The 20,407-nt window shown below is 33.4% G+C and overlaps 1 protein-coding gene and 1 long non-coding RNA gene across 6 annotated transcripts; one reads left to right on the forward strand and one right to left on the reverse strand.

Moving 5' to 3' along the window:
- Positions 1-1,001: 1,001 nt before the first annotated feature.
- Positions 1,002-14,772, reverse strand: LOC127442190 (immunoglobulin kappa light chain-like). Of its 4 annotated transcripts, none has more exons than XM_051700043.1 (6): positions 14,670-14,772; positions 14,275-14,585; positions 2,856-2,901; positions 2,395-2,712; positions 1,919-2,011; positions 1,002-1,515 (listed from the first exon to the last, which is right to left on the reverse strand). In XM_051700043.1, the coding sequence occupies exons 1-6, from the start codon at positions 14,713-14,715 to the stop codon at positions 1,376-1,378; spliced, it is 954 nt and encodes a 317-aa protein (XP_051556003.1). In that variant the 5' UTR covers positions 14,716-14,772; the 3' UTR covers positions 1,002-1,375. The 4 variants fall into 4 exon arrangements, with proteins under 4 accessions (XP_051556003.1, XP_051556002.1, XP_051556004.1 ...); XM_051700042.1 differs by having other exon boundaries at positions 14,275-14,588; positions 14,670-14,753; XM_051700044.1 differs by lacking the exons at positions 2,856-2,901; positions 14,275-14,585; positions 14,670-14,772 and adding exons at positions 3,198-3,236; positions 12,176-12,490; positions 12,593-12,679.
- LOC127442191 (uncharacterized) lies at positions 12,901-19,061 on the forward strand. 2 transcript variants are annotated; one of them, XR_007897452.1, is made up of 4 exons: positions 12,917-13,049; positions 13,245-13,286; positions 14,370-16,056; positions 17,604-19,061. It is a non-coding gene; the product is annotated as an uncharacterized LOC127442191 (long non-coding RNA). The 2 variants fall into 2 exon arrangements; XR_007897453.1 differs by lacking the exon at positions 13,245-13,286 and having other exon boundaries at positions 12,901-13,049.
- The last annotated feature ends 1,346 nt before the right edge of the window (positions 19,062-20,407 follow it).

Genomic DNA, 20,407 nt, shown 5'->3' on the forward strand with positions numbered 1-20,407 from the left:
ATCTTTATGTCTTTACATTCAAGTCTGGGTTTTGATCTTCTAACTTAACAAGTTAAAAGGAAATTAAAAGTGCTCTATGTAGCTAATAAAAGTAAATGTAAAAGTAAAGATAAGGTCAAGTATTCTGAGATGTTTTTTGTTTGTTTGTTTTTTTGCCTATTTTTAAGATTTATGCATTTCAATTTCATAACAAAATTTCATCAAGTTGAATTTAGTAATTTTTAACTAAATTAATAAAACTTCAAATATGTAGTTTTTTTATTTATTTATTTTTATTTTGTTAAAGGTTGCTTATTTCAGTCTGATGGAATTTTGTTATTAAATTAAAATGCGTAAATCTTAAAATCATTTTCTGAGTGGTATTAGGTAGTCTTTTGTTTAATTGATTGCACATTTTGCATTGGTTTATTTTAGTGTAGGATTTTTTGAAGCTGATATGAATGTTTGCACATAATATGCATCATTTTCGGTATTTGGCTATTTCAGTTTACCAAATGTTTTAGAATGTTAATAAATAATAATTTAAATCCTTTTTAAATTAATGTTGATAACACATTACAACAAGGTTTAATTCGTTAACATTAGTTTAATGCATAAGTTATCACTAACAATGATTTTATTACATCATTTATCTTGGATAATGTTAATTGATCAAAATATTATTGATAATTATTGTTATATTAACATATACCATTTTTAATGTAAAAAAAATACAATATTAGAATATGCTGATGTTAACATTAACCAACAGTAATAAATGCTGTAAAATTAATGTTCATTGTTAGTTCATGTTAACTATTATGTTAAAAAATACAACCTTTTTATAATGCGTTATGTTAATGTAATGAAAAAAAGTAATGAACTCTTTTATCAATTTAATTTTCAAGATAACCTCCCATACAACTTTATTAAGAGTTTTATTATTCAACAAAACATAAAAATACATAAGTAGAAGATTTTGCAACCATTTAATTTTAAAATGAAATTTTTCATTTCATGTTTAATGGGTAAAAATAAATATATCAGGATTTTATCAGATTTTATTCAACAAATTCAGAGAATACAAAAAATAAAAATAAAATAAAAAAATAACTGATAGCCAAAATACTCAATGCATTTTTTATTGCATATATTTTAAAGAAGCAGAAAGAAGAAAGTTTGTTTCTAAGCTTTTAAATGAACTGCCAAAATATTATCAGGTGAACATTTAATTTTTTAGAAGCGTTAATAAAGCAGATCTAAAACTAAAACATTTGTTAATAAATTCCTAATGTAGAGAGAGTTTATTGTCAAATGTGCATCTATTTGTAAAACATCAAAGGAATATACTATATATGATAAACATGATGTTTGCTTCATGTTGATCGTTTAACCCCTAAGAGCTTGCGTCTTTCTTTCCAGCTTTTCTCTTCAAAAGAAAGATAAAGACGGCACAAAAATAAATTCCATTCTTCATGAGCATTACACCATAAGCATAGACAAACAGGGACAGACTGTGTGTTTGATCCAAAGTATCTGTAATAGAAAAAAGCTACATGTGAATGCTTTGATAAAGCACATTTAAGTACAATTTTATGCATTCTGTATACAGTATATCAAGTTTTGTGTGTTTATAATATGAAGTCATGCTGTAAAGCACTTTAAGTGGAAGGATCCAGAAAGGCGTTATACTGTAAATGTAAAGAATTATAATCTGTATGACAATTTTTCTATTTTTGGTGAACTGAGGCACAGTGTGAATACAATTATTCGCTAGTTATTACATGTGAAAATGTGTCAGACTTCACCATTATGGGAAAAAAACTCAATTTTTAACTGATTAAATTGAAAATGTGTAATGCATTAATTAAAATGTTGATAATTAGATGCAAATCTAAATGTAATTATTTCTTATTTATTTATCTGTTTTTTTATTCACCTGATATCTGGTTTTGTGTTTTCTCTGTGCTGGGTGCACATGTTGACATGATCTGAGTGCCACCCTGGGTTTCCCCTTCTGGCTCTTTTTCATCTAAAATATGATTAAGCAATTACAAAACTTACTCATACATTTAGATATCTTGATAGTGTAAATAATTGTATATTTTCCTTTAAAGATTAACTTTTAGCTTGATAATGAAATAAGTAATAAAGAACAGTCTTCAAGGGGAAAGCAAATGAAAGACTAGTGAAAATTATACTTTCAGATCTATTAATGATGTAGTATGTGTATGTATTTAAGAACAATTGTTTAAAATTAAAGCTCTCTGCATCTTTAACACACTGTACATCATTATATTTATATATATATATATATATATATATATATATACACACACACACACAAACACACAAAATAATAATGATAGTGATAATAATAAAAACAAGGAACATGATACAAAGAAATCAAATTACCTTTTGTTAATTCATAATGTTCACGTTTATTTTTGAACCCCTCATGTGTAACAGAGCATCGGTAAATGTTGTTTTGGGCTGTATTTTTATCTACGATCACCATACTTGTCACGGTAGTCTGTGGCTTTTCGTTTTTCTGCTCCACAACATTATCCTGTGACACTGTAGTCCAACCTTCTGTCGTCTTTTTTTCCCACAATAATTCCACCAAGTCAGGAATCATGCCTTTGGCTTGACATATCATTGCGCTTTTGCCATTTTTTTCTGCTGAGGACAGTGGGTACACTGATACTTTTGGTGGCACAGTACTGCCTTGATCTTCAGAGAGAAACAAATGTTGAATAAAACTGCAACAAACTAGAAGCATGCTGTATACTTTCTATACATTTAACTTGATTAGATTAGAGCAAATAAAGGGTGATTGCTTAAGTTTTAGCTTACATATAAAGAAGAAATCCTACCAGTTACTATCAGCTGTGTTCCTGATCCAAATCGTTTGATCCAGTTTCCCACTCAGATTAAGTCTATGACAAATACTTATTCACACCTACTATCCTGATATACAGTTATGAATTTCACTATGTGCCTGATGTTTTACATCATTTTAGTATAATGGCCTATGTACGTTATGTAAAGAAAGTCAGGTTTACTGGTATTACATAGGCTGGAATGTTGGGTTCAAGTCTTTAATGGTAGGTATTCTCTCTATTGTAAACTAAATTATAGAAATAATTTGTATGCCATGAAATTTAAAATGCTGAAAAATGGCTTGGCAGCCCCTGATTATGCAAGCTTTTACTTACTTGTCACATAAAGTCTTGTGCCCGAACCGAAGACTTTCTTGTCTCCCACAGTCATTCGTTCTTGAACAAAAAGATGCACCTTGTGCAGAAAAGATTCTGTAGTTGCCTTAAGTACACTGCTGTAGAATATTGTAGACTTTTTTTTAAAATTACCCAAGAAAGAACAAAAAAAAAAACAAAAACAAAAAAAAATGTAACCTTGATTTAGATCCTTGAAGTGTTTAAACTGGCTTTAATTTACTTTTGTAGTGAACAGATCTAACAACATCTAATACATGCAACATCTAATACATGCACACTGTATTATCACACTGTTGCCAGTAGGGGCTGCAAGAGTTTATTTCTTGTTACAAATTTTGATCAGCTTCCAGGAAGGGTTGTTTTTGTGATAATATAATTGTGTTTTAAAAATGAAAGACTTAACTCTGTATAAAAAGTAGATAAGCAATCAAATGGATAACTGCAGTGGAAGTCTCATAGTGGCCAAGAGAGTCTGGAGAGCTTCTGTTGTGATTCTAGAGTAAATTACATTTCTGTGCATACACAAGGGAGGTTGCAATGCTATTAAGTTTCCGGCCTTCATGCTAATCTAAAATTATATTGTGGTTCATGATACAGATGTGACACTGGTCTTCTCTGTGCTTTGCTGATTACCATTGATGTTAAGCTTTGTTGGGTGCTTCAGTATGATAGTGGCAAATGCTGGGCTTGCTATAAAATATACAAAAAATCTTGTCAGTATGGTAAAGTAAAAGGCTTTGCTGTAACCTAAACTATTTATCTGCTGGATGTAGTTGCTTTGTGCACTCTATGATCGAATAAAACTGCTGTATTTGTCCTGTAAAAAGAAAATTGTTACAGTAATGTGCACTTTAACGTTTTGATCCAGTCTAAAGACAGTTTCTTCTCAAGTGAACTGATCTAGCAATTTCTTATAATGTGAAAGATATTATCACACTATTACCAACAGGGGCTGCACTGCATTGGTTTATTATCAATGCTAGTAATGCAGAGATAAATGTAAATCTTATCCACCAAGTATGTCAGTTCTCTTGCCTTTTTAAGAGGTTCATATACAGTTCCTATACATCTGCAGTCTGTTGATATTTGCTCAGTTTGGAGACTTTGAATCAGAAGAACCCTACAATATTTCTAATAACCAGGATCATTAACTTTTTGCCCATCATCAGTTTCAATGAACATAACCCTTTTTAAACATTCACATTTTTATTTAACAAGGGACAGTGGTTGCAAGTAATTAGGGCTGTTTAATCCATGTGTTTTGTTGAGATGTTGCATCTGGTTCTGCTGTTGTTGGGTAATTCTCACAAAAATCCTGTCAAGAAAATATTGCATATATTTAATTTCAAATCAATACAGAAATTCTGAAATTATATTTTGCATAAAGAAAATGTAGCCTACATTTAGGACCATTAAGATGTTTTGCTTTGTGACATTATGCTGTTATTTGAAGGGCACTTAAGCACACTTTACTCCCTAATTCACAGCTTGTCCGGACATTTTACTTTTACAATTACAACTGTTTTCAGTGATGTTTCTCATTACCGCAACAACAATAATAATAATAAAAAAAGGATTTATTATGTATTACAGTAAAAAAGATGCTATTGTACAGTGTTTATTATTATTATTATTATTAATTAAAATCAAAGAAATGAAAGGCAGTACTAAAGGAATACAGAATTCTTTTTAAAGTGTCCCTCTCTTTTTGCTGATACCAGTGGATGTAGCTCCAGCAGTCTGAGAGAATAATGGCAGTCTATAATGGCCAACTTTTCCACTGATTTTCTGCTGCAGTTTCTCCACTCCATCAACTGCAAAAAGCAACAAGTTCACATTTTATGAACTTTTTATAAAAATGGTAAATTTTTTGCTCAATATGCATATAATTTATGTGGTGGTATCAATTTGGTTTTTGAAGATATATATTTTTTCTTTGATAACAGAAGAAAGAAAAAATGGCTACAAATTAAAAGACACCTCTACACAAAAGATAAATGAGTAGTGAAAAGGATAACTTCAGCAGAACATTCATGGTGGCAGAGACTGTCTTTTGTCTGGGATGTAGGTGTCATTGAATTCTATGAGCAACAAATGGGAGGTTGCACTACTATTACATTTCCTGCCCTTGTGTTACGGAGTTTGTGTTTTGATTCATGGTAAAAATTTGACATAGCCCTGTACTGTGCTTTGTTGATTACCTTCAGTTTTTGCACAATGCTTCACTATTACAGTGATATGTACACTCTAAAAATAATCCTGTAAAATGTACGATAAAAACTGGCAGCTGTGGTTGCCAGAAATTCACCATAAAAAATACGGTAACTACACTCCATGCTTTACGGGATGTAATTTTGATGCCTGTATATTTTACAGTTCATTACCATTTATATTATTACATTTTTAAAACCTAATACTTTAACTTTCTGAAACAGTAAAAATCTGCTTTTCACTTTATAATTTATTACTACTCACTGTAGTAATTACAGAAGGCACATGATGACATGAAGTTCATCAATAATGGCCTTTCCAAGAGCAATGACCAATAAACCTGTAAAGACAGCGCTCAGTGTCACTCACACAAACACTAAACACCATCAGGATAACACATGTGAAATTGAAACAATGCAATAAACATTAACTAAACAACAATGTAGATAAGTGATATTAAAAATAAGAAGAAACATAAATATTCCCATAAAATATAATTAAATGTGATGGGTCATGCAGGGAGTTCTGGGAAAGCCTGATTATTGTTTTTTGTTTTTTACTGTAATTGTAACAGTAATTTACCTTAAAAAGTACATGTACTCTCTTGTTAAACATAATAGAATTTTTTACCATTAATTATACAGTAAAATCATATTTTTTTACATCTAAAAAAGGTCATTTTTACAACATTTTACTATAAAATTACATGTATTGTCTTTTTTAATATATTATCATTTTACCATATATTTTAAGGTAACTGTCTGTTAACCAATTAAGGTTTTTTTTTTTAAATTGTTTTTTTTTACAGAAGCATTTTTTACAGTCTTTTACCATTAAAATTACAGATTTTTTTTTACAGTGTATAAAATTAAGAGGTTATCAAATGATCATTATTATTAAATTATTCAGTGTATTTCTGATATATAGCCTACTGCAAATTAACTTGATATAAGACACCATGAGGCGACCTGTTCCATGTAAAATAAAACAGCTTTTTTAGGCTACTGATATGACTGGATTCTTCATCTCATGTACAGTAAGTGTACACAGTACATGATTTTAAACATATTTTTCAAAAGTAGTGCTGTCAGTCCAAATTTTTGATCACGATTATTCACAGATTTGTTTCGTAGTTAATTGCGATTCATCACAGATTTTGAAAGTGCTGAAATTTTACTCTAATATACTTCTTTTCCTGTCAAAATGTATTTATTTCCTTCTTGGGAAAGAAAACAAAACAATATGTAACAATATTATGCTTTATTAACATTTTCCAAACAAAGCCTTCCACTGTATAAACATAGAAATTCCCTGAAACAGCACCAATTCAAGTAACATTAAACATTTCCCAAAGTCTAAGTGGGAGTTTGAATTGAAAGAACTAATCTCCCCATAGGTTGTATATTCATTGCAATAGGCATTAATTCTCTTACACTCTCATCCTCAAAAATATGAATCTCCTGGATAGACTGTGGCTATCCGCTTTGTTACAGCAATCGTGAAGCCACATTCACGATTCGCGTTAGAGCGTCAACGGCAAGCACCAATTTCAATTCCACATGAAAAGCGCTTGCAGACAAAAAAACATCTCATTCTGCGTTTTGGTGATAGTTAAGTCTTTATTTACTTTTGTGGTAATTAAAATGCGCCTTACCACGCCTAGGCTGAAAAATACTTGACTTCTCTCACAAGTCCCATCTGGGCTTGTTTTGTACTACAATTAGCGTTAAGAGCTCTTTCCTCAATCAGTTGATCACTGACACGGCTGCTGTATGTATTTGTGGTGTGATTCATGTAAAGACTCCAGGCGGACATCGCAAAGGTTTCCCCATTCTAACCAGTGTTTTGCTGGTTTGTGCTTTAATAATGGTAAATGTGTTAATTGTGTTTAAGAAAAATGTACAGATTAAACCTTTTAAATTAATCACATGTGTTAACGCATTAATTTTGATAGCTCTATTCAAAAGTAATATTCATTCATCTTTAAGAACAGAGGAAATTTAGTCACTTGGGAAGGGTCAGGGCTCTGTATCCTAGGTACTTCTTTTCTGTGGGTTATAAATGTACTCTGAAATCAAATCAATGAGGTTATGTCATTGTATATGATACATGATCAGTGATCTCTACCTCTCTTTGCCCTCCTCCTGCTCTTGGCCTAAAGAGCATAGTTAGGGGCTTCTATAAAAGGAGTTGTGGTTGTTTGGTTGAGGTAGAAAGTGTTTTTGTGTAGGGCTTCAATTTATATTCACGCTGTGTTGCATGATATCCAGCAAGCACAGAAATATGTTGCTATGTTGCTTGTTCAGATGGTTGATTTTTAAAGCAAAACTATTTGATGTTGTCTTTTCTGATTTAAAAGAGTCGTACCCAGGTTCGTTTTGTGTGATTTCATCATTGATTTTTGAATACAGAATTCTCATGAAGGTTTCTCCTTTTTTCTGATACCAGTGAATGTAATAATCACACTCTCTTGGGAAATGGCAGTCTTTGATGGCTATTTTTCCCACTGATTTGGTCAGTGAGATTTTCTGTTGCAGCTCTCCGTCTCCATCCACTGCAAAATCAACAACTGACATTTTAAGCTTAGGGACAGTATGTTAGAACTTAAGGGCATACTGTAATGTCCAACACAGATAGGGTTATAACTTATATAAGAACTATATAATTATAAAACTATATAACTATAATCATTTTGAGAAAAAAAAATGCAACAGTAACAGAAAAGGGTGATATGGCTACAAATTTAAAGACTAACATCTGCATATTTGGTAAATAAGGAACAAAAAGAATAAGAGCAGTGGATGACTCATGGTGGCACAGTCTCAAGATCTCCTGATTTCTCTGTGATATCTCCGGGGTAGACTTAATTTCTATATGGGTAACAAATGGGAGGTTACAATGTTGTCAAGTTTCCTGCCTTCATGCTAATGTGAGTTTGTATTGTGGTTCATTCTATCTATCTGTCTGTCTGTCTGTCTGTCTGTCTGTCAGTCGGTCGGTCACTAACAGTGCTTGATCCAACAGCACATTCTTTGACATTGCCATCCTACATTTTGAAATAACTTTGGAGAAAGAGTTCTGGTCTTTGTTGAAGACAGGAAGCCTGCAGAGTTGTTGTGCAAGGCCTCAGTATACTGTATTTAATTACTGTGCTGCCTTCAACCCAGCAAGAACAGTAATAAATTGCTGAGTGTTATTTTTTCAACTTGGGGATTTTCAAAACAAAATGATTTGATGATTTCTATTCTGATTTTATGTACTCGAAATGAGGATCACGTTTTGTCGATCCATAAGATATGCCAGAATACAGAATTCTCTTTAAGGGTTCTCCCTCTTTTTGTTGATACCAGTGGATGTAATCCCAGCAGTCTGAAGGGAAATGGCAATATATGTTGGCTCATTTTGCCACTGATTTGGTCAGTGAGAGTTTCTTTTGCAGCTCCTCGTCTCCATTCACTGCGAAAAGTAACAACTGACAAATCAAATTTCATAGAGATGGTACTGTTTGATAGGATATTAGGTTAGATTAAACATAACTGTTGTGTTTGTGGTTTAAAAAGAGTATTTTAAGATAATAGAACAAATAATATGACACATATTTAAAGACTTACCTCTGCATATCAGCTGAATAAACAGTAAAAATGGTGAATTCAGATGAACACTCATAGTGGCAGAGAGATTCTAGAGAGGTTCTGACTTTTCTCTTGAATGAGGGTTGAAATAATTTCAATGAGAAACTGACAGGATGTTGCATGCCATTGAGTTTACAACCTCCATACTAAACTGAATTGGTGTTGTGATTCATGATACAGATTTGACATACCCCAGACTATGCTTAACCATTAAAGAAGAACCATAAAATATAGATTCTTTCTGTCAATGATTTCCAGAAAAGGACTGTTTAGCCTCGTTTTATAGTTTAACGATTGTCACAGAAACTTTTACAACTAATGTAAATATTGTGAAGTATCTGAAACTGTCAATCAATCAATCAATCAATCAATCACTACCAGATCTCTCCCTCTGTCCTCTGCCTTTAATCTCTTAAAATTTCTGCAGCATCTCTGTATTTGTTTAGTAGCTGAATTTCAATGTGTAGCTCTTCATATCTACATGAGGGGTGACTTTGCTTTGCTTGATCTAAAGTTCACAATTTCAAAAATGAAGTGAAGTAGAAAACATTAATAAAAGAGGAAAAATGAAAAATACTCCTGTAGATTTAATTATGGAAGCAATAATTGTATTTATGTTGACTGCACTTCTGCTGCATATCAGTGATCTATGTGTTATTGCCTTTTTTTTTTCTTTCTTTTTTTTTTGCTTTCTGCAAGCATATTTGCTACTCCAAACTGTTCTGTTTGGTGGTTACTCTCATCATAGTGTGTCTGTGAGACAAGTCAGTACTATATTAAATGTGGTTTATAACGAGTTCATTTTGGTTTTGACTTTCTAATTTCCTGTTGTGAAATAAGAGTCTCTTTCTATTTTAATGTGAAATATTTTTCTCACTGTGGCTTTCCCAGCACGCACAGTAATACACGCCAGAATGTTCCTTCTTTATTTCTTGATTTTATGTCATATGAATTGCCAAGTTTCTCAGTGACAAAATCTTTTGCTTCGCTTGTGGCATTGCCAGATGCACTGATGTAGAGTAGTCTTTTAAATGTTTCACTATCTTTCTTTTGGTATCAGTGGACATAATCATCAGAGCCCAATCAGTTACTTCACATTTCAAGTTCACTGTTTTTCCAGGTTGCTTCACCCAGACCTTCTGAGGTTGGTTTAATGTCAAACATTCCACACCTGTGATTCAATAAACTGAAAATTAATCATTTCAAGTAAGCAGTCACATTCATGTCTGCTCCCCCTTTACTTTTGAAGTGTACTTACCATGGATCATTAAGAGGACAACAGTGCACATTTATGAGCATCTTTCATTAGCTTATGTAAAAGAGTATTTGCGTTATACATTTTCTTTTACTTCTCTGTGTCCCGTTGCATTATTTTTGCAAATGGGCCATTTGTGAAAATTACATTCAGTTATACTCTGCTGATGTCATTTCCTGAGATGGAGTTACAGTAAATGGCAATGCCTTTTGTTCTTACATGATATAACATAAACTTGGATAGAGTCAAAAGTGAAAAGTTATGCTGTTAGATGAACCAAATGATGTCTGCATTAGCCATCTGATATCTGCACTGGATTGTCTTATATATATATAAAATATTATAAATAAAATATTAAATGCAAAAAGATTTTAGTCAGTGGTCATAAATAAGATAAACTGAAATCCTCTTGTGCAGCTCAATATCACCATCCACTGTTGGAGATGATCTGAATGAAAGACAAAAACTGCAGTGCTTGTCAGTGATCTGCATGTCAAACAAACAAACAAATACTGCAATGCTCTTTAAGATATCTGTGCACCTACCATCAGCTTACAGTATTTGAAGGAAAAATCGGGTCTATATGAAAAAAGAGAGCAGTAAAGGTCATATCTATTTTCAAAGGATGAAATCTAATTCATGCAATCCAAATCAGTTAGCATACAGGATGTGTGTGAATGCTCTCACTGTGGCTGCTTGTGTCCCAGTAAGCACAGTAGTAAACTGCAGCATGAATTGGCTTTGTGTTACTTAGTTTTAGATTATAGAGCTGTGTTTTGTCCACAGTGAAGTCCTTTGCTTGGGGATTGTTGTTATCTTGAGTCAAGCCACCATCTGCACTGATATAGAGTAGTCTTGAGATGGGTTCACCCTCTCTCTTTTGATACCAATGGATATAATTCCAAGATTCCAAACCAGTCACTTTGCAGGTGAGATAGGAGGTTTTGTCCACTCCTTTAACCAAAGTATTTTGACCTTGTTCTACAGTCACTCCCAGCACAACTGCTTTGATGAAATAATAATTATTACAAAAATAATTTTGTCAAATGTCAAAAATGTTTGTAATAGTCTTATTTTCAAATGTCACCTACCTAGGATCTCTAAGAAGAGGACACTATAAATGTATACAAACATCATTCTGTTTGCTTTAATGTGTGGTGTTACACTCTATTTTCTCTTGTAGCCTTGTATGAGTTTCAAAAACAGTTTGCTGATGTCATTTCCTGAGAGGGAGTAACCTTAATAACCACATCTATCTATCTATCTACCTATCTATCTATCTATCTATCTATCTATCTATCTATCTATCTATCTATCTGTCTGTCTGTCTGTCTGTCTCTCTCTCTCTCTCTCTCTCTCTCTCTCTCCCTCTTGATGCTCCAAGGTTTTATTTAGTGTATGCATCAAAGTTTGTCAGGTTGCGGGACCAAGCTGAAGTTAAACAAAATTCACTAACAAAAGCAGGAATAATAAAAAGAAATATGCTATTATTTTGCTCAAAATAATTAATATACTTTGAAAAATCTTGATAGATAAATAGATTGATAGATAGATAGTCTATATGATATTGGATGGCTCACTACAGAAAAACTTTAAGTCTGTTCAGTGAGAAAAGCTATAGCTCACTACAGAGGACAGATTGAAGGTAGCCCATATACCGAGTTTGGTGGATGTAGCTTGAAAGCTCTTGGAGGACCATGTTTGTGTAGAATAACAGTATGTTGACTTTGCTCAAACCAGCATACTGTAATTAGAATATGTGAAATGTCTCCGCCTTGAGGGGATGCTGCTATCAAAAACTTTTTGATGATTAATTGAAAACAGGTTTTTGTAAGGATTTTCTTCTACAGTGTGCACTGTGTCTCCGCTCCAGAGCGCACAATAGTATACCGCCGCATCGTCCAGCGTCAGTGCTGAGATAGTGAGGGTCATTTGCTGACGACTTATTGATCCACTAAATCTACGGGGGAAAGCGGCATCGTTTTGACCCTTTTTGGATCCTGATGCGAAAAGCATGACTCGTTGGAAAGCTTCTCCTGGTTTAGCTCTGTATACGTGAAGAGCATTGGACTGAAGACTGGTCGATTGGTCCACAGTGCATTTGATTAGAGCAGATTTACCCGTGTACCTTCTAATCAAAGGCTCAGGATGCGTAATTTGTGCGTTCATGCAATCTAAAACCATAAGAGAGATAAAGTACAATTCAAACGTGCTCAGTGTGAATACACAGTAAATGCCATGAGAATAATTATCATAACGGAACATCGCATTCTCACCTATTAAGACAACTAACAGCACAAATATTGTCATCACAGACACTGTCATTTTAAAATGCGTCGTCCAGGAGTTTGGTGTGAATGATGAACAAGTTCTGTCAATCAAATGGTAATACTAATCATCACGATCCTGTGGTTTGCACGATGCTTACGTCATCATCACTATCTGGAGAAGACTTTTCACTCAAAGTTTAAACCTGCTAAATCATGAATGCAAACAGCTGCTGAACCATGAGTTTATATGAGAACATCTATCTATCTATCTATCTATCTATATATATATATATATATATATATATAAAGAATTTAGTATTTTGATTATGCAGAGAAAAAAGGTGGAAAAAACTTAAAGCCCACTAGAGAACAGAGCTGGTGGAAAATAATACACAAAAACATCAGCCTGAGAAGAGGATTAACTAATAAGGGGTTGTGAAGAACCTCTATGAACATTCAAAGGGTGAGCTGTATACTCTCTGTCTTCTCTTAACATCTCTCACACAATAATGATACTATGACATGACATAAAATAAATAAAATATATGAAACTGAGAGCAAAGAAGTTCTTTACTTAATAAGATAAACTGTTTTTATTTATTTTATGTCTTATATGTATCTTTAAAACTATAGCTTGATATTCATGCATTTTTTTCAGTTGGAGTTTTGAACATTTGTTTAGTACTTCAGCATGTCTGTGGTATGTCTTTCAGCTTTTAACTTCAATAATGCCTTTAAATGTATTTGATGTACAGCTATCCAGTCAAATTAAGAACTTGTAAAGTAAGGGTCACACTTTATTTTAATGTTCTCTTTGTTAAGGGTTTATAAAGGGGTTTATTAATGATTAATAAATCATTTACAGATGCATTAAAAAATCATTGCTATACACTTATAATAACATGCATAAGGGTGACTCTCATGCAATACATGCCAAATAGTGAGCCATTTCTCACGTGTAATAAATGCTTAATAACACTTATTCAACATTAGTAACCTATGAAAATGTACCTTAATGTAAAGTGGACATATATGAAGAATTTATTAAGTAGTTGCCAATATTAGAAACCTTTGTTCGTAAAGTTCAGTATGGTTTAATGTAATCAGGCATTACTATATGATAAATGCTATGAATGAGCATGAAGACCTAAATAGGTTTTTTGCAGAGGATTTTAATTTACTAGAAGTTGGTAAATTAGGACACCACTTGGAGTAACACCATAGTTTTGACACGAACGTGACAAGAAAAGTGACAACATAAGTGAATCAAGACCCTACAGTAATTCATATGTAATTGACATAATCCCTCCTTTTAATCTCACTTTAATAATCTATTTTTGCTGCATTGTTACATAAATCATGAATTGAGCCATTTTATGTTTTTAATTTATGCGATTGTGAACAATGAAGCAATTGTAACATGTCACTGTTTGGCATGTATTGCGAGAAAGTCGCTCTTTTTGATTCTTGTTCTGTTTTATTCTTGCATTTCAATGATTTATAATGCATTTGTAAATGACTTATTAGTCATTAATGAACAGCTTTATGAACACTGTTCATTAACAAAAGGAACATTAATGTAAAATGTTACTTATTTAAGTATATAAATATATTGATCCATGCTATATTTCAAATGACCTTTACCAACATAGTTTATGTACAGGATGTGAGTAGACTTTCTCACTGTGGCTGCTTGTGTCCCAGTAAGCACAGTAGTAAACTGCAGCATGAATTGCCTTTGTGTTACTTAGTTTTAGATTATAGAGCTGTGTTTTGTCCACAGTGAAGTCCTTTGCTTGGGGATTGTTGTTATCATGAGTCAAGCCACCATCTGCACTGATATAGAGTAGTCTTGAGATGGGTTCACCCTCTCTCTTTTGATACCAATGGATATAATTCGAAGATTCCAAACCAGTCACTTTGCAGGTGAGATAGGAGGTTTTGCTCTCATATTTAACCAAAGTCTTTTGACCTTGTTCTACAGTCACACCCAGGACAACTGCTTTGATGAAATAAATAGAAATGTCAATTCTTCAAAATCAGATTTATAATGTTTAATAGCCATATTTTTGTAAATACTGACCTGAAATCTCTGAGAAGAGGAGAATATAAATGTATACAAACATCATTCATCTGGTCTGAAAAATAAGTTTATGCTTGGTGTATTGCTCTCTTTTAGATTTTTACTTTGCCTTTGTATGAACTTCAAATATAGTTAGCTGATGTCATTTCCTGTGCTCAAGAAGGCTGACACAAGAAACATGTGACACATACCAATCGAATAACAGAACTGGTAGTCAAAGACAGAAAAAAAAGCTCAGGTTTTCTACAGGACACTGTTTGCAGTCTATGGGGCTAGCTGACTAGTTTCTGTCTAATTGCATGTCTATGTTCAAACTTTTAAGTCACACATTTTTCAGACAAATAGTCAAGTTTCTTTCAACTAACCTCTACTAGACATGGTGCACTGTGATCAGAATTGGTGAAAACCTTCATAGATATGTTACTGTAATAACATCACTAGATACAGTGGCCCAAAAACATATTTAGACAGTTGCCACACATGCAATTTCTGAATGTCATTGCATTATACAACTAAATATTAAGTGGCATATGCAAACAAATGTTGCTAAATATTTCTCAGAACTTCACTTATATGAGCCATTTTTGCAATGACTTTCAGCCAATTGATGTCAATGTTCTTAGTGTATAAAGTCAAGTTCCCTTCAAGTTCACAACATAACAGAGTAACCACATATGCTGTTCATCACATTAACCATGGACATGTTCAACTAACATTTGACAAGCAGAAAGTGTCCAAATACTTTGGCTCATGTACTGTCATACTATGTACGGCATTTGATAAAGAACGCACTTCTCGGCCGTTAAAAAAAAGGATGTTCTTTAGGTATGCAGATGATTAGTGTAAATACATTCTGGACATACTTCATCTGAGAACGTGGACATTTTTTTGGCATATTATATAGCAGGAATGTATATCCAAATGCAGCCATTAGCCCCGTTCACACATGCAACTAGATACATTAATGAAAAACCGTTGGGTTGCCTTTACTGGTAAATGTACCCAGTGGCGATTTTAGGGGGTGGCCTCTCATTGGCCACCCTGTGGCCACCCCAGAACTGATTGGTAGTTCATCATGTTCATCAACACAAGAACGAAGAACCAATAGAAACACCTGTCAATCAAAGATGACATCTCAGGTCATTTGTTGATTTAGAGCCACACTGACCCAGGGTCAGTTTTATAATTCTGACTATTATAGTAGTGGTGGGACTGAAGCTGTGTGAGCTGATCTTTGATCAGTGGGGGGAGGGGCAGGCCGCAGGTGGCCAGGCAGGTCTGGAGTATAATGGTCAGTCAGAAGCACGAAGCTGACACGAGCTAGCGTCTACCTCCAACGAGTTGACGACGTCGATTTGTGGTCAAAAAGAAAGCAGTTATCTGAGAGGTATGTTCATCTAATCTAACGTTTAATTTATCCCGAATTTCCATGTGAATGTGAAAACATTTTTTCACTGTTACAGTAGCTAGGTTAAAGAGTAAGCTAGACCCTACACCACATTCAGCATTTTATCTTTATATTGACATGAAATATGAAATGCCATGTTTTCTGATTTAATGACGGAGGTGTGTAAAGCGTTTTACAGATGTATATATTCAATAGCTAAAGTTATATATACGGCTAACCTGTGTGTGAAATGGAAGAGTTTGTGCTGTGACTGTACTTTAAATCTTTACATGAGTTATTTATGAGCTCTTTATGTGTATTAATGGTCAGTCAGACCAATAAAATCTTCAAAGTTTTTACACCTTATTTGACATTTTAAATATGCAGAGGCAGGGCAAATTGTACTTAAATGCCGCAAAGGATTTGACTAACTATTTTATTTGGTAATATTCAAAGTAATTGAAGCTATCATAACATGTGGAAAATAAACCTGAGTAGACACTGTAAATAGAGTTTTGTTTTTTACTGTATTCGGAGATCAATCTGCAATTTTGGGGTTTCCAGACAGACACCTATAAGCCCTCATAGCCAATTTCACACACTGATTTGTACCCAATTTAACAATATTTCTGCTGGACAGTGCAGTTATAGCTAATAAATGAATGAATAATTGATTGAATGATTGATTGAATTGCGCCTTAATCAGTTATCACCTGTACTTGTATCTTTTTATGATTATACACTATACCTGATGTTATACGCAGATTAATTCTCTACAATGAAAATAGCTCTTAAAAATGTGGAACTGACTTTTCCTAAACAATTACTGATTTAAAAATGGATGTTATGTTAAAATAACCAGAGATTCCCAGAAACTGTAATAGGTTGAAATAGAAAACTGTCAAATGTCAAAACAACAGTCTGATATTGAATACAAACAATTCAGTGAATGCTAACATGAGTTTAAGAATTCATTTATTCTACATGTGTAGATGTTGAAGCAAAGCAATGCGATATTTACACATTTTGATCATGTGCCATTCAGAAAGTTTCTCCCGGTATCGCCACCCCACACTAGGTCTGTGCCCCATCTTGGCCACCCCTGTAAAAATGTCCTGGATACACCACTGAATGTACCAAATGTGCTGTTCACACACACCATCAATAAGGACATTTATAGGCAATGATACAAGTTCGCATTTAGGAAAATTGCCAGAGCAAATCTTACCAGTATTTTCAAAAGGGTCGTGTTCACACATGACCTGTAAACTGGAAATTTTATGTAATTTTCTGGAAAAGGCTGTACGTGTGAATGCAACTGTTGCCTTCATTTTGAACAGTACAGAAATACAAAACAAAACAAAACGTTTTGGTCTGGTCTTTAATCAAGACAGGAAACTTGCAGAGTTGTTGTGCAAAGCCTCAGTATATTTAATTACTGTGCTGCTTAAAAGCCAGCAAGAACAGTTATAAATTGCTGAATGTTCTTTTTTTAAATTTGGTGATTTTCAAAACAAAATGATTTGTTGCAATTTTCTTTTTTCCAGATTTAATGGACTCAAAGCCAGGATCATATTTTGTGGATCCATCGTTTATGTCAACATACAGAATTCTTTTCAAGGTTTCTCCCTCTTTTTGTTGATACCAGAAGATGTAATCCCAGCAGTCTGAAGGGAAAAGGCAATCTATGATGGCTATTTTTTCCACTGATTTGGTCAGTGAGAGTTTCTGTTGTAGCTCTCCATCTTATCCACTGCAAAAAATACATTTCATAGAGATAACGTCATAGAATATTAGGTTACATTAATAATATTTTTTTATGATAACAGAACAAATAATATGACACATATTTAAAGACTTACCTCTGCATATCAGCTGAATAAACAGTAAAAATGGTGAATTCAGATGAACACTCATAGTGGCAGAGAGATTCTAGAGAGGTTCTGACTTTTCTCTTGAATGAGGGTGGAACTGGTTTCAATGAGGAACTAACAGGAAATTGTGTTTAAAAAGCGGTAACCTGCAATTGTTACTTAACCCCTGAAATCAGTTTACTTAATGTAACCTTATGTAGTCTAATGTGATTCAGACATGTCAAATAATATTTTGTTTTGTGTCAAAGCAAATGTAATTTAGATGTTACCACATGAAGCACATTTTTAGATTAACATAAGTTAAAGAAGAGCCATAAAATATAGTTCCTTTCCATCAATTAGACTGCAGTAATATGTATTATTATTCTATTATTGTAGTTTTTATATTGTGTATTTGTTAGTATTGAGAGGGCCTGCAAATATTTTTAAGGTATTTCCACTATACATTTCATGTTCATAAACCAAACATTATTGTTTCCTTTGCTGTTGAAAAACTTTGTTGACTCTTTGTTTGAATTCTATTTTTTGCTATCTGAAAGCATATTTGCTGCACCAAACTGCTCTATTTGGTGAGTGCTCTCATTAGAGTCAATACTGTAATAAATGTGGTTTATAACAGCTCGATTTTGGTTTTGACTTTGTAATTTCCTGTTGTGGAATAAAAGTCTCTTTCTATTTTAATGTGAAATATTTTTCTCACTGTGGCTTTCCAGCACGCACAGTAATACACGCCAGAATGTTCCTTCTTTATTTTTGTACGTTTTATATCATATGAATTGTTTCTCAGTGATCAAATCTTTTGCTTCGCTTGTGGCACTGTCAGATGCACTGATGTAGAGTAGTCTTTTAAATGTTTCACCATCTTTCTTTTGGTATCAGTGGACATAATCATCAGAGCCCAATCAGTTACTTCACATTTCAAGTTCACTGTTTTTCCAGGTTGCTTCACCCAGACCTTCTGAGGTTGGTTTAATGTCAAAAATTCCACACCTGTGATTCAATAAAGTGGAAATTAATCATTTCAAGTAAGCAGTCACATTCATGTCTACTCCCCCTTTACTTTTGAAGTGTACTTACCATGGATCATTAAGAGGACAACAGTGTACATGTTCATGAGCATCTTTCATTTGGTCATGTAAGAGAGTATAATGCTTGATTAGGATGCTTGTACTCTGCTTAAAACTATTATGAAAAAGAAAAAAATCAGTTACACCTGGCTGATTTAATTTCCTAAGGTGGAGTTACAATAGTCTTTTTCATACATGATATGACAAATGATATATAAACAGTATTTGTAATCAAGTGGATTACATACATATAGGCCTAACTTAAATAACTAATGTCTGAATTTGACAACACAGTGTGAATAGAAAATGTGCTGAGACCCCATAACTTGTGAAGTGGACCAACAAGATATCTAAGCCCACTTTCAAGGCCAAGGACACTTTTTTTTTTTTTTTTTAAAGATGATCTTTTAAAGTGTGAAAACACCCAAAGAATCGTGGCGTATTTTATCGTTAGGCTTTTTGAACCATTAAGGCACTGGTATGGAGATATATACAGAGATATTTACACATTTGTAATGTCTGTAAAAAAAGTTTTTTGAATTAAATTAGCTACACACTGCTAATGTAGCTCACTGGAAAAAGTCACACCAATGATTTAAAAATGTATACAGTATGACAAATGTCTCCCCCTTGTGTGACTCGGTTGTCATTACAAATATAATATTTTAAAACTGTACTGACTAATCTGTATTACTAGTGCTTTAAAATGTTTTAACACTAAAAAAAGATTATTAAACAAATTTAATATGATTTTTGAAGCTATTGCTAGTATGATCAATACCTTTGTTATTGAATTTGAGTAATGTAAATAACACTTTATTAGAATCACTATGGTCCTAATAAAGTGCCCGACATGATCTGCTGTTGTAGCCTCAAGGTTCGACATGTCGTGCATTTTGAGATGCTATTCTGCTCACTACAATTGTAAAGAGTGGTTATCTGAGTTACCGTAGCCTTTCTGTCAGCTCAAACCAGTCTGACCATTCCCTGTTGACCTCTCTCATGATCTCTTCCATCTGCAGAACTGCTGCTCACTGGATATTTTTTGTTTTTAGGCACCATTCAGAGTAAATTCTAAAGACTGTTGTGCGTGAAATTCCCAGGAGATTAGCATTTACAGAAATACTCAAACCAGCCCGTCTGGTACCAACAATCATGCCACGGTCAAAATCACTAAGATCACATTTTTTCCCCATTCTGATGGTTGATGTGAACATTAACTGAAGCTCCTGACCTGTATCTACATGACTGTATGCATTGCACTGCTGCCACATGATTGGCTGATTAGATAATCACATGAATAAGTAGGTGTAAAGGTGTTCCTAATAAAGTGCTCAGTGAGTGTATATGTAGCATTATCTGTGTTGTTTACTGCTGTCTGTGTGCTGAGAAACAGCTAAATATAAAAGA

The sequence above is a fragment of the Myxocyprinus asiaticus genome, chromosome 6 (assembly GCF_019703515.2).
Source record: "Myxocyprinus asiaticus isolate MX2 ecotype Aquarium Trade chromosome 6, UBuf_Myxa_2, whole genome shotgun sequence".
Classification (NCBI taxonomy): Eukaryota; Metazoa; Chordata; class Actinopteri; order Cypriniformes; family Catostomidae; genus Myxocyprinus; species Myxocyprinus asiaticus.

What these genes read in the sequence shown, in the direction of transcription:
- LOC127442190 (XM_051700041.1), bottom strand. Translation starts at nt 12,641, where the DNA reads ATGACAGTGTCTGTGATGACAATATTTGTGCTGTTAGTTGTCTTAATA. An exon ending in CACAAGACTTTATGTGACAA is followed by an intron (nt 2,713 to 3,197) that starts GTAAGTAAAAGC and finishes TTCTCTCTGAAG; the next exon opens with ATCAAGGCAGTACTGTGCCA. An exon ending in AACACAAAACCAGATATCAG is followed by an intron (nt 1,516 to 1,918) that starts GTGAATAAAAAA and finishes TTTCTATTACAG; the next exon opens with ATACTTTGGATCAAACACAC.